Source organism: Gymnoscopelus microlampas (assembly GCF_963454915.1).
Source record: "Gymnoscopelus microlampas genome assembly, chromosome: 8".
Taxonomy (NCBI): Eukaryota; Metazoa; Chordata; class Actinopteri; order Myctophiformes; family Myctophidae; genus Gymnoscopelus; species Gymnoscopelus microlampas.
Genome location: NC_139945.1, coordinates 10,209,819 through 10,228,159, shown reverse-complemented (window position 1 = coordinate 10,228,159; position 18,341 = coordinate 10,209,819). Strand labels below are relative to the sequence as shown.

At 45.9% G+C, this 18,341-nt stretch overlaps 1 protein-coding gene across 2 annotated transcripts in view; it reads right to left on the bottom strand.

Annotated features, from left to right (window-relative positions):
- Positions 1-2,195: 2,195 nt before the first annotated feature.
- Positions 2,196-18,341, bottom strand: part of cdon (cell adhesion associated, oncogene regulated) — a 53,507-nt gene continuing 37,361 nt past the window's right edge. Inside the window, exons 9-20 of one of the 2 annotated variants that reach the window (XM_084065090.1) lie at positions 17,588-17,762; positions 16,274-16,387; positions 15,956-15,997; positions 13,083-13,286; positions 12,107-12,288; positions 10,716-10,821; positions 7,918-8,040; positions 6,501-6,692; positions 5,596-5,903; positions 5,267-5,346; positions 3,709-3,956; positions 2,196-3,284 (exon numbers count right to left, since the gene is read on the bottom strand). In XM_084065090.1, coding sequence (XP_083921216.1) covers positions 3,118-3,284; positions 3,709-3,956; positions 5,267-5,346; positions 5,596-5,903; positions 6,501-6,692; positions 7,918-8,040; positions 10,716-10,821; positions 12,107-12,288; positions 13,083-13,286; positions 15,956-15,997; positions 16,274-16,387; positions 17,588-17,762 — 1,941 coding nt within the window. In that variant the 3' untranslated portion in view covers positions 2,196-3,117. The remainder of the gene's footprint in view (positions 3,285-3,708; positions 3,957-5,266; positions 5,347-5,595; positions 5,904-6,500; positions 6,693-7,917; positions 8,041-10,715; positions 10,822-12,106; positions 12,289-13,082; positions 13,287-15,955; positions 15,998-16,273; positions 16,388-17,587; positions 17,763-18,341) is intronic. The other variant, XM_084065091.1, reaches the window with a different exon arrangement.

Sequence of the window (18,341 nt, the reverse complement as noted above, 5' to 3'; positions counted from 1 at the left end):
AAAAGGGCACTTCTAGTCAAGAGGGCAAAGGGCAGGTGCTCTAGCACCACCTAGAGTCTATCTGTGCACGTCCCTGGTTGCGAGCTTGTAGAGCTGCTAATTTAGCTACTTTTGCGGGACACTCTTGTTGGACAGTAAGTGGGGCAGTAATTTACATTACATTTTTCCGTAAATGAATGCCCCACTTGAACATACTGCAGCGTCACACAAAAGCCTCAGTGTGGCGCAAAGTGACGCATTTTGAGCTGCAACTTTTGAATTTAAATACTGAAAAGTAACAGTTTTGGACATATGAGGTTTCCACTCGACAGAGACAATATGTAAAGTGAATGCATGTCCACTGCATATCGTTGCTGTCGGGCAAACTTCTCACCTCCGTATTTTTGATGCAAGAATTGCCGATCTATGATCTTTTTTTTTTAGATCTTGTAGATCTGCTATTTATTTTGCCATTTTTGAATTTGAATCCTGAAAAGCAACAGTTTTGGACATAATATGAGGTTTCCACCCGACAACAAGGGTACGTGACCAATAGTTTTAAGGCCCATTCCCTCCACATAAATAGTTAACCCAATAAAGCAGAGGCGACAGGACCACAAATCTAATCCGCGTGAAGGTCCCGGGCAGATTATACTGTGTCTTTAACCCATTCAATCCAGGTCTGTGTCATTTGCGATTTCTTTGGGCTATTCCAATATAGCAGATCTACAAGCTCGTAGTGTGGCACTGAGTGCCGCGCACTCTACAAGCTTGTAGATCTGCAATTTTCTTTTATCGTGAAAATTTGTGCAAATCTTTGAATATATATATTTTTTTAAAGCGAACATTTTTAACTGAAATCTTTGCTTCTGGGGGTCCCTGGAACACAATATTATGAAATGGGGGTCCACGGCCAAATACATATCTAAATGTTTTCTAAATTCTAACAGTATGTTGCTATATCAGTGGTGCTCCAACTTTTTCATGACAAGGACCCCCAAAATGATATGAATTTGGCCGCGGAGCCCCTTCTCAAAATGTTTTGTTCCAGGGACCCCCAGAAGCAAAGATTTGAGTAACAAACAACAAGAATAGATATATTCCGAGATTTGCAAAAATGTTCATGCTTTTTCAAAAAATAGCAGATCTACAAGTATAGTGTATATCTGCTATTTTTTGAATAGCCAAAGATATCCAAAATGACACAGATGCTTTCCCGGTCTTAATGGGTTAACATAATAATAGCGGCATCCGTTGCTTCCAACGGGCCGTGGCCGCGGGCGGATCATTAGCACGCCCGAGGGGAACAGCGTGTCCCTGTGTCTAGTAATGAGCTATCAAGCAGCAGTGGTGGAAAGTAACTAAGTACATTTATCAAGTACTACACTTAACCACTTAAACCCTCTGGTTTTAGAGATCCGGACTTGAGTTACAACTGTACTTTGGCCACTTTCTGTCTTACACCACATCTCTTTGCCAAGAATATTTTTTGGTGAATGTTCCCCCCAGAATAGGCACGCTGGGGTTCAAGTGGTTAAGTTAAATTTTGAGGTATAATAAAGTAAGTCTACTTATCTGTATGACGAGTACTTTGAGTTTTGGTACTTTAAAGGGATAGTTCACCCTAAAATTACATTTCTCTATCGATTAGTCACCCCATGGAGACTTGAATTCATGGATATTTTTTTGTTTTTGTCGCATTCCTAAACCAATAATTTGATGACCGGCAGCGGTTCCGGTAGGAGACACAAAGAGTTGCCTTTGTGTCTCCTACCGGAACCGCTGCCGGTACTGGAAACAGTACCGAAAATTGGAAATACTCCAGTAAAGTAAAAAATACCTCAAAATTGTACTTAAGCACAGTACTTGAGTAAATGTACTTAGTTACTTTCTGCCACTGGTTCCCGTATTGAATGGGTTAAGTAAAAAAAAGTATGTCTTCCACCACTGGTTCCTGTGTGTCAAGTAATGAGCTATCAGGCAGCCAGCAGAGCAGAGAGCAGAGCAGTGAAGGGAGTTGTTCACCCCGCTCAGGGGTCACTGCAAGCCCCATCACAGAGCCACATCAAAGGCCTGCCAGAAATATCGACGGGGTTGGAACCGCGGCCGCGGGGGGAACTGGCTACGGCATCCACTCATCCAGCGCTCTCCACACACACACAGAGGGGGGGAAGGGAGGAAAGAAAGAAAGATTGGAAATAAGCCTGCGGTTTACTCTTCCATAGCTTCTCTTTATATTATTACAAAAACTTTACACGTACAATTGCTAATCTCCACGGCCGCGTGGAACACGGGACGAAACAAACAGACACACAAGGGGAGGAAAAACTGACAAAAAATAAAAAGTATTTCTCATCCGAAAAGAGGCATAAATAATATAAAAGACAAACTTTGTTTTTTTCTTTAAAACAGTTACATTCATATGAAATAATATTTTACTACTACAAAAATAATAAATAAGTCTTCTAAAGAGTTTTTGATCTTTTTTTGTTTGTTTGTTGGTTTGTTTGTTGTTCTTTATAAGAGTCTTCCTCCCTCTGCTGGGTCTTTTTTTCAGTCGTTTGAGCCGCGTCGGTTCTCTCTTCCGCCATCTTGTTTGCCTCCCCGCCCGTTTGTCCTACAAGTCCAGTCCTTTTAGTCCGCTCGCCTCAGCGTCAGTCCGTAGACGCTTAAGTGTCCATGTCACCGCACCGCGCCGTGTCTTCGGAACTGAGCCGGAACGCTGCTTCTCTTCTCTCCCACGGACACATTACAGGCTCATTTATGCTCCGTCCCACCATGCCGACGTGCGCCAATATTAGCAGATCTGCTATGTTCGGCGTTCGACGTCAATGGGTACATACACACATGTCCGTTCGCGACCGTTCCGCGTCGGACCGTACGGTCCCGTTTTTTTTTTACTTGGGAGTGGATGGGACTTCCGGCGAACGGAAACGGTATGAAACGGACGCGAAACGGTCGCGAACGGACATGTGTGTATGTACCCATTGTGCAACGAAGTATGAATCGGGCTCTACCAGTCGCTCTGCTGTCTCTTTTGACGTCCTGGCCCGTCTTGTCTGGTTCCGTCTCCCATGTGACTGTCCCGACACCCACCCTCTCCTCACCTGACGGTGGGAGAGGGTGGGTGGGCTACGCTCAGACCTCCTGGGCGGCGGGTTGGATCAGTTCCCCTGCCAGGCTGCTGCCGGACAGCCAGCCGGACTTGTCGTCACAGTCCAAGTCCCTGACTTGGACTGTGATTCCCAGAGTCTCCCAACACACCACCGGACCCTCCGAATCCACGCACTGTGGCTCCTCTTCAGCTGTGCGCACATCCACGCACACGCACACACACACACACACACACACACACACACACACACACACACACACACACACACACACACACACACACAGACAGATGTGTATTTGAGTTAATGTCTTGAAAACGAAGAAAAAAACACTGTATGACTGTTTTGTGACAGAAGAAAGAAACTTTGAGATTTTTTACCACTGATTACTGATGTTTTGACCATTTTTTTTGGCCAAAAGTGCAAAATCAATTCTAATTCTATTAAATAAAATAAAAAATATATATATAATAATAATAATAAATTGGACAAACCGATATATCGGTCTAGCTTTAAGGAAAATATTGGGAGTAAGTGTGGTCTCTCTCCTACAACCTACTGTACTATCAATAAAGGCATAACGATGTAAATAAAGAAAAAGTGTGGTGGGCCTCACCGGTGTCATCCCCAGGGCAGTTTTCACCCTCCCCGACGAGACAGCAGGACAGCCGCGAGGGCGAGCAGTCCCTGTCGGCCCCGTCGGCCCGGTCTCCCGGCCCGGCTTCGTCGTCTGGGCCGTGGCACTGCGGTGACACCTGGCCCAGGGGAACCATCTCCAGCCCGTCCTGTTGGTGGCAGGGGGCCACGCGGTGCATTAAGGGGAGAGTGCCACTGGGGAACGTGCCGTTGGTCTTGGAGTAACATCTGCTTTGAGGATAGAGAGACAGAGAGAGAGGGACGGACAGACAGACAGACAGACAGACAGACAGACAGACAGGCAGACAGACAGACAGACAGAGAAGAAATGGGAGGGGAGGTGGATGAGTGACAGTTCTTAATCTTCCAGACAGTTAACAACACCCTTGTGTAAACACTACTCATGACGTCCAGTAGAAATGGCCGCCACAAACCCAAACACCTCGCTGTCAGCGGCCGCGTCTCATTTTCGTTTGAGAGAGGTTAAAGAGATCGGCCACGAGGGGGGGGGGGGATTCCGTTTAACAATACGTCACTCTCGACGAACCCCACACCTCCCAGCTGTAGGAGTGGCACGTCTGACCGGCCAACGGGTTCCTCCTTCCCGCGCATAGCGGAGCGTCTGGTCCACTCCGTCGGAACTCGATTGTGACCGCACACCCCCCTCCCACCCCCCTCACCCCCCTCCCCTCTTCCCAGCAGTCAGAAGTAAATAAACAGAGGCCTCATTAGGTCCACTGGCCGGGCGCACAGAGAGTAAACTGTGATGCCGGAGACCCTTAAGTACATAAACAGGCCTGGAGGCCTGAGAGGAGAGGAGGGTCTCTGAGGCGGAGCGACAAGAGCCTCCTTCGCGTTGTGAGCTCACAAACAGGGCCACGCTGTCACATTCCCAAGCATTGATTAATTAAATGAACACTCGGGATTATTCTGTGTGTGGAATGGTTATTTAACTCTGTAAAAAAAAACTATCTGATCTGTACCGGCCCATTTTTACACCCTCAAGGTTAAATCAACACTCCAGATTTAGCAGTGAACCAGCGTACTGACGGATGATACCGATGGTCAAATGACCCCTGACCTTTTCATCCTTTTACGATGCAGGAAGAGTGAAGAGGGCAAAAACCATGCGCCTGAATAATAATCGCTAATGATTATTAATAACTGTCTCCTTATCTGAAACAGGGTTCATATCCAACCAGCGTACACAATGTATTCTTTGCAGTATTTCAGGGCTGCAAATTAATTAATTAGGGCTACCAATTAACTTCTTATATCGAGGGTGGACTGCAAAAAAAAAATCAGAAATAACTGGAAATAGCGGACATAGCAATGCATATACAGTACGAGTTTGTATGAGCTTTTTTTGACTGTATTTAGAAAAAAGAAAAGGAAAAAATAGAAACGATTTAATTTAAATGAATTATTTTGTATAATCGACTATTCCATTGAGTGTTGCACCCCTGGCAGACATGTGTTGGCAGTGAAGCACACAGAGGAACATGGCCGTGTGACAAAGAGGACCTATCCCCACGTACCTGTTGTTGTTGCAGAAGTTCTGACAGCTCATGCAGTCAGAGGAGTCCGTCTGGGGCAGAGCGGTGTACATCCCTCCTCCCTGCAGCCAGCCAGCCAGCCAGCCGGCAGAACGAGCGAGGAGGGGGGGAACACAAACAAAACGTCAGCCAAACTAAACTCAACTCACACCTGCTCATGTCAAAACACCACCACTTGGCCATTTCAATGCCCCGGAATGGAAAGGATCAACCTGCAAAGAATGAGCCCCCAGTCTCCGTGTGGTTCATGTTTGTGCGTGCGGTGCCCAGAGAGAGAGAAACGGGGGGGGGGGGGGGGGGGGGGGACTCACGTTATGGTGGTGGTGGGGATGCGAGTGCTCGCAGTCCACGGCGCCGTGGGGCATCGTGCCGTCGTGGGTGCTGTGTGGGTGGCCGCCGGCAGGCGAGAACAGGCCTCCCGACCCGTTGAGCAGTGCCAAGCCATTGGGGAGCTTGTGGTGGAGGTGGTGGCAGCCCTGGGGCAGCATGGGGCCCCCGTGCACGCCGTAGCCCCCGTGCACGCCCCCGTTGAGGCGGCCGGAGCCCGGCAGGGTGGTGTACTCCATGACGTGGCCGTTCATCTCCGCCGGCTGGTACAGGTAGCCCGGGGGGTCGTACTCTGTGCGGGGGGGGGGAGACAAGTTTGCTTCAACGCATGTTCTACTACAGTATATTACCCGCCTACCGATGATGTCACAGGTAGGCAGGTTTCTGAACTGTCTGAACTGTCTGAACTGTCATGTGGATATGAAAATAAGGTTGAGAATGGGTAAAGTGGGATAGTTTTTTTCTCTATCGATTAGTCACCCCATGGAGACTTGAATTCATGGATATTGTTTTGTTTTTGTCGCATTCCTAAGCCAATAATTTGATGACCGCCGGACCGGTAGGCAGTGGTTCCGGTAGGATATACAAAGGAGACTCTTTGTGTCTCCTTCCGGAACCGCTGTCGGTCATCAAATTATTTTGGGGGGTGAACTATCCCTTTAAAGTGGTTAAAACCAGGAAAAGACATACTGTAGGCTATCACTATGTTCTGTTATCCAAAATCCCAGATGATGTCTATTCTCATCTCAATATCGATATAAAATGAATATAGTGAGTGGGTAAGAAGCAGCTGGGCTCACTCTGCATGTTGATCTGTGTGTGTGCGCGCATGCCAGTGTGTGTGTATGTGTGTGTGTGTGTGCGCGTAGGTGTGTGCGTGTGAACTCACTGTGCATGTTGATCTGCTGTCGGTTCCTCCACAGACACATGGCGATGAACGCCAGCAGGATCAGCACCATGACTCCCAGAACGCAGCCTACGATCAGGTAGAGCAGGCCTCCGGGCGAGCTGGGGGCCTCCGGGGCGTGGGGGCCTGGAGGGGTGACGGGGTGCTGGCTGGGTACGCCTGGCACCTGGCGCGCTGCAGCACCCAAGGAGGAGAGGAGAGGAGAGGAGAGGAGAGGAGAGGAGAGGAGAGGAGAGGAGAGGAGGCAAATCTTTGAATACATATGATTTTTTAAACTTTGCTTCTGGGGGTCTCTGGAACAAAATATTTAAAAATGTTCCCTTAAAAAATATATTCAAATATTTGCAAAAATGTTTTCAAAAATAGCAGATCTACAAGTTCATGGCACGGCACTCGGTGCCGCACTATGAGCTTGTAGATCTGTTATTTTTTAATATAATAATAATATAATAATTATAGCCAAAAAGTATAAAATAATGGTTGTAGCTAAAATCTAAAATGACACAGCGTTCCCGAATTGAATGGGTTAACCACTTAAACCCTATGTGGTTGACCAGAGTCCCTCAGGGCGTAATAACAGAGTGTTTTCTGTTATTATGGGTTAAGCTTTCGCAGGAAAATAGCCGATCGACAAGCTCAAAACGCGTCGCAGCGCAATGTGTTGTTGATCTGCTATTTTCCGCGAAAGCTTTCCCCACAATACGGATGCTGGGGTTTAGTAAAGTAAACGTTATCAATACCAAAATGTAGAAATACTGTAACGTAAAAGTAGGTAAAAGTCCTGTATTCAAAATGTTTACTTGAGTAGAGGTGTAGTAGCCAGTAGAGGTATTGGCATGAAAATATACTTAAACGAATATGTTTAGCATAATAGCACACATTATACAGAATGTCTCATTTCACAATTAAACGAAAATAGCCAATTCTACAAGCCCACAATGCATCGCATCGAGCTTGAAGATCGGCTATTTTCGAATAGCCAAAGTATAACATAGGGATTAATTGGCTAATACTCAAAGTTAAAGTACCTCAGAATTATAATCAAGTACAGCACTTGAGTAGATGTACTTAGTTACTTTCCGCCACTGGTGAGAACGCAGTCTTAGCGGTTCAAAATAACAGAGTGTGACAGCCATCGCACAATGCTGGCCATTGTTTCATGTGCTATAAAACGCAGTTACGTTTATGTTGTGTAATTACAGCCAAGCTACCCATCATTATTAAAGTTACGGCCTCAAACGACAACGTGCCTGGACTCATGGTGGCTCCCCCCACGCGTGACTCATTTCCTCTCTGGGCTTTGCATGTACAGTAATGAGTGCGTTAGCGATGTGTGTGTGTGTGTGTGTGTGTGTGTGTGTGTGTGTGTGTGTGTGTGTGTGTGTGTGTGAGCGTGTACCTCTGGTCTCACAGATCATAACGTTGCTGTATTCGCTCTCTCCCCCGTCGTTGAAACACTGCATCTTGATGTCATAGGACGTCTCTGGCTGGAGGTGACCAATCATATGCCAGTGTTTCACACCTGGAGTATGGGGGGGGGACATAAAAGGAGAAGAGGGGGGCAAAGGTTAAAATCCATCAACTCTACAAGCCTGTGTCGACTTTAACCCCCTCCCCTCCCTGTGTAAACTTCAACAATCAATGCTTCACCCATTATCTCTCTCTCTCTCTCTCTCTCTCTCTCTCTCTCTCTCTGTCTCTCTGTCTCTCTGTCTCTCTGTCTGTCTCTCTGTCTCTCTGTCCGCCCGTCTGTCTCTCTGTGTCTGTCTCTCTCTCCCTCAAGGTCCTGTTCCTTCATGCTCTCTTTCCCCCACCCCGTTCTCTCTCTTCCACTCCACCAACCCTGTGAACACAGAGACAGTTGCTTTACTCCACACCAGCTCCATATATGGCCGCTTCATGTTTGTACTGGCTTGCATCCAGTATTCCCACTCTGCACACACACACACACACACACACACACACACACACACACACACACACACACACACACACACACACACACACACACACACACACTGCTATGCTAGCTAGTACACACAATCACACTATGCGCTTGTGCTAATCGGAGATGGGGAGGACAATCTCCAACATGGACACGGTCCATTTCAAACAACCGAGGCGGAAACGAGCCGCCGTTTGTCCATATTTCTGCTGCCGTTTCTAGCGCTGAGCGGAGCAAGCTCGTTGTGACGTTTACCAACTTCTCCTTCAACTTAATAAAATCGAACTTCCGCAGCAGTTCAGCAATGAGGGCAAAGCAACCTGCTTCTCCGACGGGGACGGGTCTGCTCGGTTGTTTGCAACAGATCCGTATTGATACCAAAGCGTGGCGCCGCGTGCAAACAAACATCAGCGCTTCGTGTTCAAACACAAGATAAAGAAAGCACAAAAACAAACTGAGGCAGATTAGCACGCGGGCGCAGCTTCCAGCCGGCCATGAGGTGCTTATCTGGGGGCGGAAGTGGCCGTGTCCATGTGTCCCTGACAGCCAGCGAGCCACAGGGGACAAAAAGCCAGAGGTTAAGAGGCTGGAGAGAAGCCTTCCTCCCCTCCCCTTAAAACCAGGCTGAGCTGTTAGCATTCCTGCCCGGCAACCTGAGCCCCCGCGGCACCGGCCACTCTCCTATTTCAGTTCAGGGCCATTAGTAGGCAGTCATTTATTAAAAACACATTTTGGAGTGCCTGCCTGCCTGGCCTGGCTGCCCGGCCGGCCATGGTGCTCACAACACATCAAACAACACACATGCCTTGTCTTCGCCCCCCCTCCTCTCGCCTAGCAGAGGGGTGTCCACTATACTACCACCCCCAACCCCCACCCCGCGTTTCAGCGTATCTGCACAGAGCTAGCCTAGCATCCGGACTGGGCCAGCCAGGCCAAACACAGCGTAGCGCCACAGTACAGCACCTCTGTGGTATGTCTCATGTTGCCGTCGGCGGACGAGGGAATTGACGGCCCTCGTATTGCTGCGTTTGTTTCAAGTCGCTCTTGCATAGCATGGAGGCACTGGTGTAAAGTAACTAAGTACATTTACTCAAGTACTGTACTTAAGTAAATTTTGAGGTATTTATACTTTACTGGGGTATTTCCAGTTTTCAGTACTTTTGCTTCTACAGCACTACATCTCAGAGGAAAATATTGCACTTTTACTCCACTACAATTATTTGAAAACATTAGTTACTATTTACTTTGCCGATATAAATTATTATATTATAAAACATACATTAACCACTTCAGCCCTATTTTATACATAGGCTATTTGAAAATAGCCTCACATTGTAGATCTGCTATTTCAAACATTTTAGTACTTTTGGTACTTTAAGTATATTTTGATGCCAATTCCTTTGTACTTTTACTCAAGCAACATTTTGATAACAGGCCTTTTACTTGTAACAGAGTATTTTTATATTGTGGTATTGCTATTTTTACTTAAGTAAAATATCTGAGTACTTCTTCCACCACTGCATGGAGGTATAAAAGACTGGAATATGGCCGCCCCTTCACTTAAAGGAAACTCATCGAGTGTATAAGCCGCTAAAGGATACCCTCCTTTGTGTGCTTTTGTTCATAGAGCATGGGCATTAGTGTCCCAACGTCACAAACCGCCGTGGAGCGAGCCTGAATGTTTTAAAATAGCGCTTATCGACGTCAAATTCATCTTTTGGAAATAGCCGATCTACCAACACACAAGGTTTTGCATGGCAACACCATTGTACGACAAAGTATGAAATAGGGCACACGTGGTTTTAAATAATACAGATGGACACATAAAGTGTCCATTTTTATAGATTCAGAGTTCAATCAACACAGCTGTGCCTAAAGGCCTCAAATATACTTAAATATAATATATATGTTTGGCACATGACACCAGCACTCAACTAAACCAGGTATAACTGTAGCCCTACCTCCTAAACATGCCTAACCTCTAAATGCCTAATTCTAACCCTAACCCCAATCTGAATCTTTTCCTAATTGTAAGACCAAACTTATTTTTAACCACAAAAAAGGGAGGACCAGGAAAATCGTCCCCAGAATGTCTTTTTATTCTATTTTACTGTACTTGTAGGGACATTTGCCCCTCACACGCACACACACACACACACACACACACACACACGCGCGCGCGCGCGGTCACGTTCCGATGCCGAGGCATGTAGAAACTAGACAGACCACATCTAATCCCACGTCCGGGTTACCTTCGACCACGTCGCGTTTGTAGTCGCTGTCGTTGTCGCTGTCTGTGGGCCGGTAGTAGATGTAGAAACCCTGGATGGGTGTGTTGTTGTTACTGGAGGGAGTGTACTGCGGGGAGAGAGAGACCAAAATCTTACGTTAGTCTTTCATCAGTACACTGTTTACACGTATACACATACACCCTAAAGGACCGCAAACGGAAATGAGCTGTCAGCTTTGTTTGCGCTTTTTTATCCTTCTGATAATGGTGGAGCACTGGAGCCTATGTATGTGTAGTATATTGCATTGTCAATAAAGATGTCAAAGTCAAAGTCCAGTGTTTCTCAGCTTTATTTAAGCTCCAGAACACTAGCAAAGTGTTTCCCAAACACTGGGTCGGGACCCATGTTTGGGTAGCGGGAACCATTTTAATGGGTTGCGAGTAAAGAAAAAAGTTTTCCGTTCCCTACATTAAAAAAAGAAATACCGTATATATATATATATACAGTATATTGTAGATCGGCTATTTTCACTAGATTGGGTCCCGGGGAGGTTGCTTCACCTTTTGATAGGTTTTCCGCCATATTGCGTTTTCTTCAAAACACACCTTTTGCTACCTTTTTGTACACTTTTTTGAACAAAAATATCGGTACACATTATCTCTGGAGTCCTGTGATCAAGATGTATCACTCAGATGTATCATATTCCATTCCAATTGGCTATGACTGCTGTCTAGTTTAAACACATCTTTGATACAGTTAACAAAGATTTTTTTTACATGTAATTATGCCATGGACCACTCATGGTCCGTGGACCAGTGGTTGAGAAACAAAACATTAGTCCATCACCGTCTGGCAGAGAGCTATTCCAGGGGGAATAAAAGTAATGGCGAGCTTTTCTTATCAGCAGATGTCCCGGCAGCCTGAGCGATCGTGATTGCACTTGTCTGCGGTTATGTGGAGGAAGTAATAAGGGCCGTTTGGGGTCAAACAAATGCAGGGGGAACTTTCTCCGTCCATCTGCGTCGTGGAGGGGATGAAAAAAAAAAACACGTTTTGAAGCCAGGCCCGGTCCAAACGCGCACCGACCAGGGGGCCCGCCTTGATCTCTGCCGAAACAGGAGGTCTAATCAGCACCGCCGGTCAATTAGGAGTCTGATGGAGTCTCCTGTTCCCAAAGACCCACCTGCAGCTCTGGGCTCATACATCACCTACTACGCCATCTGGAAAAGCCACTAACTTTGGCCGTTTACAAATTGTTCTGCAGCTGGCCGTCCAGTCTCACGCATGTACTGTGTGTGTGTGTGTGTGTGTGTGTGTGTGTGTGTGTGTGTGTGTGTGTGTGTGTGTGTGTGTGTGTGTGTGTGTTTGCGCGTGCGTGTGTGTGTGTGTGTGTGTGTGTGTTCAGTACTCACAGTCCAGCGAAGCATGATCTGAGTGTCGCTGATGGCGTCCGTGGATGAGATGTGGGGCCCGGCGACGGGCCGGTCTGAGTAGGGCGGGCTGGCTTGGGACACCTGGTAGGGTTTGGAGGGAATGCTGTGAGGACTCTCTCCATACATGTTGATGGCCATCACGCGGAACTTGTACGTGGCACCTGCAAAAGGGGAACATGTTTTATATATATACTATACACATTACCATAGGCGCCGATGTGGGGGGGGGGGCTTCGGGACCAAAGCCCCCACGTTCAATTGGTCAGCCCCCTCATGAATCTCAGATGTCAGGCTCAAACTTACAGTACCATCATCATTACCATTACTATAGCGGGACGCAGACAGGTGTTAACGCCCAGACAGAGGATGCGGCGGGGGGGCTATTGCGGTTGGAGTTTAGCCCCCACGGTCGTGCACATAAATCGGCGCGCCTGCACATTACACACACACAATATTTACAGCAATATATACAGCTAGTATATCACATTAGTTTCCACAGAAATGTATAAATTTAAAGCTACAATCCCCAAGTCATATGTCCGTTGTCTCCCTCTCCTGATGGAGAGAGGTAAGTGCAACGATGTCTGACAACGATAAAGATGGCGGCGCATCTAGTCCAAATCAGGTGCGTCATCTGCTTCAAATAACTTGACACTGTCACACTGTCAGTAGGTGTCCTACCCGACACCAGGGTCTAAATATCTTTAATTTTTTTGTTGTCAAAGTCGCGCAGGGTGAATAGTCTCTCAGTACTACTGCCTTAAACATGTAATATTGTTGTTAGTAGGAATAAACCCAGAAGAACCCAGGAGAAAGTGGACTAAAAAAGGGGAGGGGCTAAATCTGAGTTCTTGAATGGGTTCCCAGATTGGGTAAATACAGACCTGCGTCATCGCACAGAGTTGTGGGTTTTTTGGCATGGCGTGAAAGACAAAACTGTACAAATGGAACTCACCGGGCTCCAGACTTCGTACTTCCACAGACAGCTTGAGGGGGGAGATGTTATCGGCGGCGACGACCCACTCGGCGCTGCGGCCGCGCCGGTACTCCACCCGGAAGGCGGTGATAGGAGAGCCGCCGTTGGCCCGCGGGATCCACGTCACATACACCGAACTCTCTGTCGCCATGGAGATTGTGGGACGATCAGGGGCCTCCGGCACTGTGAAGAGGTTTTAACAGGAAACGAATGAAAAAACAAGATCTTGAGAAATAAGTTGCTTATCTTTCAAACAAGAAAACAACAACAACAACAGCAGCAACAACAGTTACCGCTATAGAGTACTGAAGTCTGTTGACAAAAACCTGGATCATTAAAAATCCCAAAGACTTTTTAAAAATCACATTAAAAAAAGTTATAATCCGGCTTTTTAACTCATTATGGTCATGAAGCATCAACTGAAAAATAATGCAAAAGGCTGCCTGTAAGTTTAGAAATGACCTAACGACATAATCAGCATCACGTCGTGTTGCATAAATGTAGCAGAGTAGCGCGTCAGTTCTCATCTGTTTCATCAAACAAACTGAATAACACAAACTGATAACAATTGTCACAAAATCTAAGAAATGTCAGGAATGTTTTGGCGGAGCTTCAGTGGGGACAGTGAATCATGTGACTTCCTACCGTAGTTTCCCACGCTACTTCCGAGTACAGCCGCAGAATGAATTCCGTTTTCTCCAAACGCAGACTGTATCGAACGTCAGGACCACAATGGAAATCCTTTTATCATTATTGGATTAACTGTACCTCTGTACTTTTTGCAAACGGTTAATAAAGTACTCAATCAGTCAATCAAAAACACACAGAATAGCCAGACTTTAAAAAAGTCTAGGGAATTTTGAATGGGAAAAAAATCGTCATGACCCAGGGGGCGTGGGTTTGACGTCAGGACTTCGGTACTCTATGGGAAGCATAAACTATATAATATCACATCCATCTTGCGTATAGGACAGAACATATTCAGAGAGAGAGAGAGAGAGAGAGAGAGAGAGAAAGAAAAACACATAGGAATAGACATCACAGTGTACCGACATGCCGTGGAGGAATGTGTACTTACTGCCTGGGCTCTTAGCCACATAGTTAGAGAGGGCAGGAGAAAGAGTGTGAGAGAGAAGGGAAGTTAGCAAAAAACGGCTAATGTGAGTTTCAGCAGAACAGACCTGCTTGCAACGCACAGCAAAATACTGAGTTTTTCCATTTAAAAGGTAGGGTAAATGTTAAAAGGTTAAAGCTCTATATTCTGATAGTATAATCATTGCTGTGTTTGTTCAGACTCCCCGTCTCTCCAGCTCTTTAATAAACAGAAAATACATTTTCAGGTTGCCAATTTCAGCCAATAAGGAGAGAGTACCCATTTATCAGCTTCAATGTCCAGTTCCAATTTATTTTATGGTGTCATCACTTCCAATTTAACTTGTTTAATAGCTGTATCCTGTGTGAATTCTCTCTCTGCTGATTGGATAAAATTGGTATCCCGACCTGAAAATGCATTTTTTGTTTACTAGAGAGACACTAGAGAGACAGGGAGACTCCTGTTACTGAACAGACACTCTATAGCAATGAGTACTAACAGAATATAAAGCAAGCATTCCACACACGCACGCACACCCACACACACACGCACACGCACGCACGCACACACACACACACACACACACACACACACACACACACACACACACACACACACACCCTATATTACAGCCAGGCATGTACAATCTCACACTTGTAGCACAACAATACATCTTCCCAGAGCATCAAGCTGTTTGGTCATATTCCAAAAGCACAGAGATGCAAAGCAGACCACATCTAAAACATTAAGCCCCTGATATGCATCCACCAGTGTCGGTCATGAACCCGGCCATAACTCTAAGGCAACAGAACTCTGTGAAAACCCACCCCTCTTATCTGTCTGAGCAAACATTTATCCCACACTGGTTTCAGTTCAGCACGACGGCCATGGCCTGTTCATAGAAATGACTTGAGAATGACGTTTACTTTTCCACTATAGGGCTGGGCGATACGGGTAAAAAACATCACAATAGTCTGACCGAATACCTGCGATATATTGATATTGAGACTCTTTATAATTTTTTAAAAAGTATAAAATCAAGTGACTAAAGCCAGGAAAAGACAGCACTTATGCCATATCCCAATATTTCTATAGCCAAAATCCTAGTATCATATCACAATATGGATATAATACTCATATCCAGGGCTTGTAATTAACTTTTTCAGGCACTTGTCCTTTGGACAAGTACATTACCCAGTCACTTGTCTGGGCACAAAAGTCACTTGTCCGGGTAAAGATGTGCTCATATGAATGAGATGGAATGCGTTTAATCATTGCGGTCGTTTAGCATAAACAAACAAACAAACAAAAAAAACATTATAATGGTCATTAGTTTTGTCACTGGAATTTCTAACTTCGATATGGTATCAAGCTTTAATGAGCTTTTGAGCAAATGATAAGAACGCATTCAGAAGTGCTGACAAGCGAGAAGCGACCATCAACAGACAGAGCCAAAGCTCTGTGAGTGAGGGTGATGCTGCGTTCACACTGGCAGATACCAAAGACACAAAGCTACACCGCGTATTTGTAGCTTTGTGGCTTTATAGCTGAAGTTGAAAGCAGCTCAACTTTTGTGTAGCTTTGTAGCTGATTTTGTAGCGGCTACAAATGCCAGATGTATCATTGTATCTTCAAGTTGCTGGCTTCCATTGAAAGTGAATGGTAGAGGTATCATGGTAGCTGCCAGTGTGAACGCAGCGCCAGAGAGAGAGGAGGCAGGCAGGGCTAATAGCCCACACACTGACTGCAGCTTACTTACTGCGGGAGAGACGAGGGAGCGCCGCTCCACCCTCTGTGGTAGCTGCATACGGCACAAAGCCACATGGCAACGTCACATCATTGTGAAAAAAGTAACTTGTGATTTTTTTAATGAACTTGTTTGATAATCACTAAGCCCAGGACAAGCGGACAACGGTTAATGCCGAGCCCTGCATTATATATGGATATAATACCCACACCTATCCATAATGATAACACATAAAAAGTTGAAGTATGGAGATACAAGGTTTCTGCCTGACAGCGACGATACGATACTAATACACTTATTGATATCCAGCCTCTGTCTCTCAGTGCCTACCTCTGTCGTGGATCACCACTCCAAAGTGTGTGGGGGTCTTGTCTTCTGGTGCTTGGGGGGGCATGGAGACCACCGGTGGCTTGGAGGGGTTCTTATTGACAGGGACGGTTTTCTCTGAATCAGGATGGAGGAAAAAAGTTAAACTAATTGCATTGTGTATATAATTTCACCATATGATGAACTATTTTGGATCAAAGCTAAATTCTTTCATATTCCATGACCATGAAATTGGAGAAAATCAAGTTTAAAACCATTTTAGATTTTAGCGTTAGCTATTAAAAATAGCAGATATAAAGGCTCCCAGTGCGTCTTGTACTACATCTGCCATTTTTGAAAAAGAAAAATTACACAAACTTTCTCTTCTGGGGCTCCCTGGCACAAAACATTTTCAGATGGGGGGTCTGTGGCCAAATATATATAAGTTTGAGGGTCCTTGGCACAAAAAAGTTTGAGAACTACAGATTTAGAAGGCATTTGTAGAATCGGCCTCAGGTCTTAATAGGTTAATGTACTGTACTAAAATCTGACTAAATTTGAATTTTTGCTTGGATTTCCACATTGTCTCGCCCGCTGCCACGGCCAACTCTCCAGAACAACGTCTAGAGTTTGGAATGAGAGCTGAACCTTCCAGCTGCGGCTTGTAACGTTGGACCTTTGCAAAATGTTACTATACCGCTGAGCATGGTTAAAATGGACTAAATAAAGAATCATAGAATAAGGTCACGATCACAACACCTTATTAACACACATAACACTTTGCTGCCAAGCATCGTTAACTATGAGAGTGTACAAATGTTCCATTTGTACACTCTCATAGTGGGTGTAAGTGATCATTTTGTAAAATAAGTGTTAAATAGCTCTATATTCTGATAGCAATTCATTGCTATAGGGTGTTTGTTCTCTAACAGGAGTCTCCCCATCTCTAAACAGAACCTGTTTTTTACAAAAAACCTTTAACGAAAAAATATCAATCACAGCAAGGGTTCCCAAACCTTTCAGGCTGCGACCCCCCAAAACAATCATATTTGAACTGGGGACCCCCCCCTCCCTGACAAGCACTTGGAATTGTAGGCATTACATTTAGTTTGACTCGGTTCCACAGATAAATAGCAGGATAAATTAAATTGTGACTTTAGAAATGTGCAGATACCCTGTATGTTGGTTTGTTTACTGTTGAGAGAGAAAACAATGTTGCACAGTAAGCCAATCATCTGGGGACACCCCAAAATAATTTGGGGACCCACAGGTTGAGAACCACCCGGTTAAAGCACCTTCAAGTGAACACTGAGGACAGGACAGTGTGTGTCTCCTGACCTTTGCCGGTGCGGAAGGTGAGCATGGCGGGCTGGCCCTCCCCCGCCGCGTTGCGCGCCACCATCAGCACCTCGTACAGGCTGGACGACTCCAGCTCGGACAGACGCAGGGTCTTCTCACTGCCGGGGACTCGAACCGTGGACCAGCTGCCCACCACTGCTCCCATCTCATCCACCTGACATACACACACATACACACACACACAAAAGCACATGCACGTATGCACAGACAGACAGACAGACAGACAGAAAGACAGACAGACAGACACACAGGCAAGCAGACAAAGGCAAGCAAGCAGGCCATGCAGACAGACAGACAGACAGACAGAAATACAGACACACAAACGCACGCACCATGTAACCACAGCCGCAACAAACACACCAACAGCAGGGCAGAGAAAAATAAAAATCATGTGTGAGTCCATTGTCCAGAAACTCCAGCTCTGTCCAAGCGTAAAGAACAAGCGGGAACAGCCAAGGCTAGCAGTGCCCCACGAGGATTCCATGTCACATTTTCCAGGTCCGACAAGACTCCGAGTGCCGCTGCCAATGCACTCTTAAATAGTAGCGGTGCACTTTTATGGTCAGACTGAGCTTATTAGCGAAGAAAACACAGGCCTTTTAACGAGGAAATGCCCGACCCCTCAACCCTGTCCAGCCCATGGTCCAACCTTCCCCACTTTAACCACTTAAACCCCAGCATCCTTGTTGTGGGGGAAACCTTCGCATAAAATCGGAGATCTACACGCTCACAG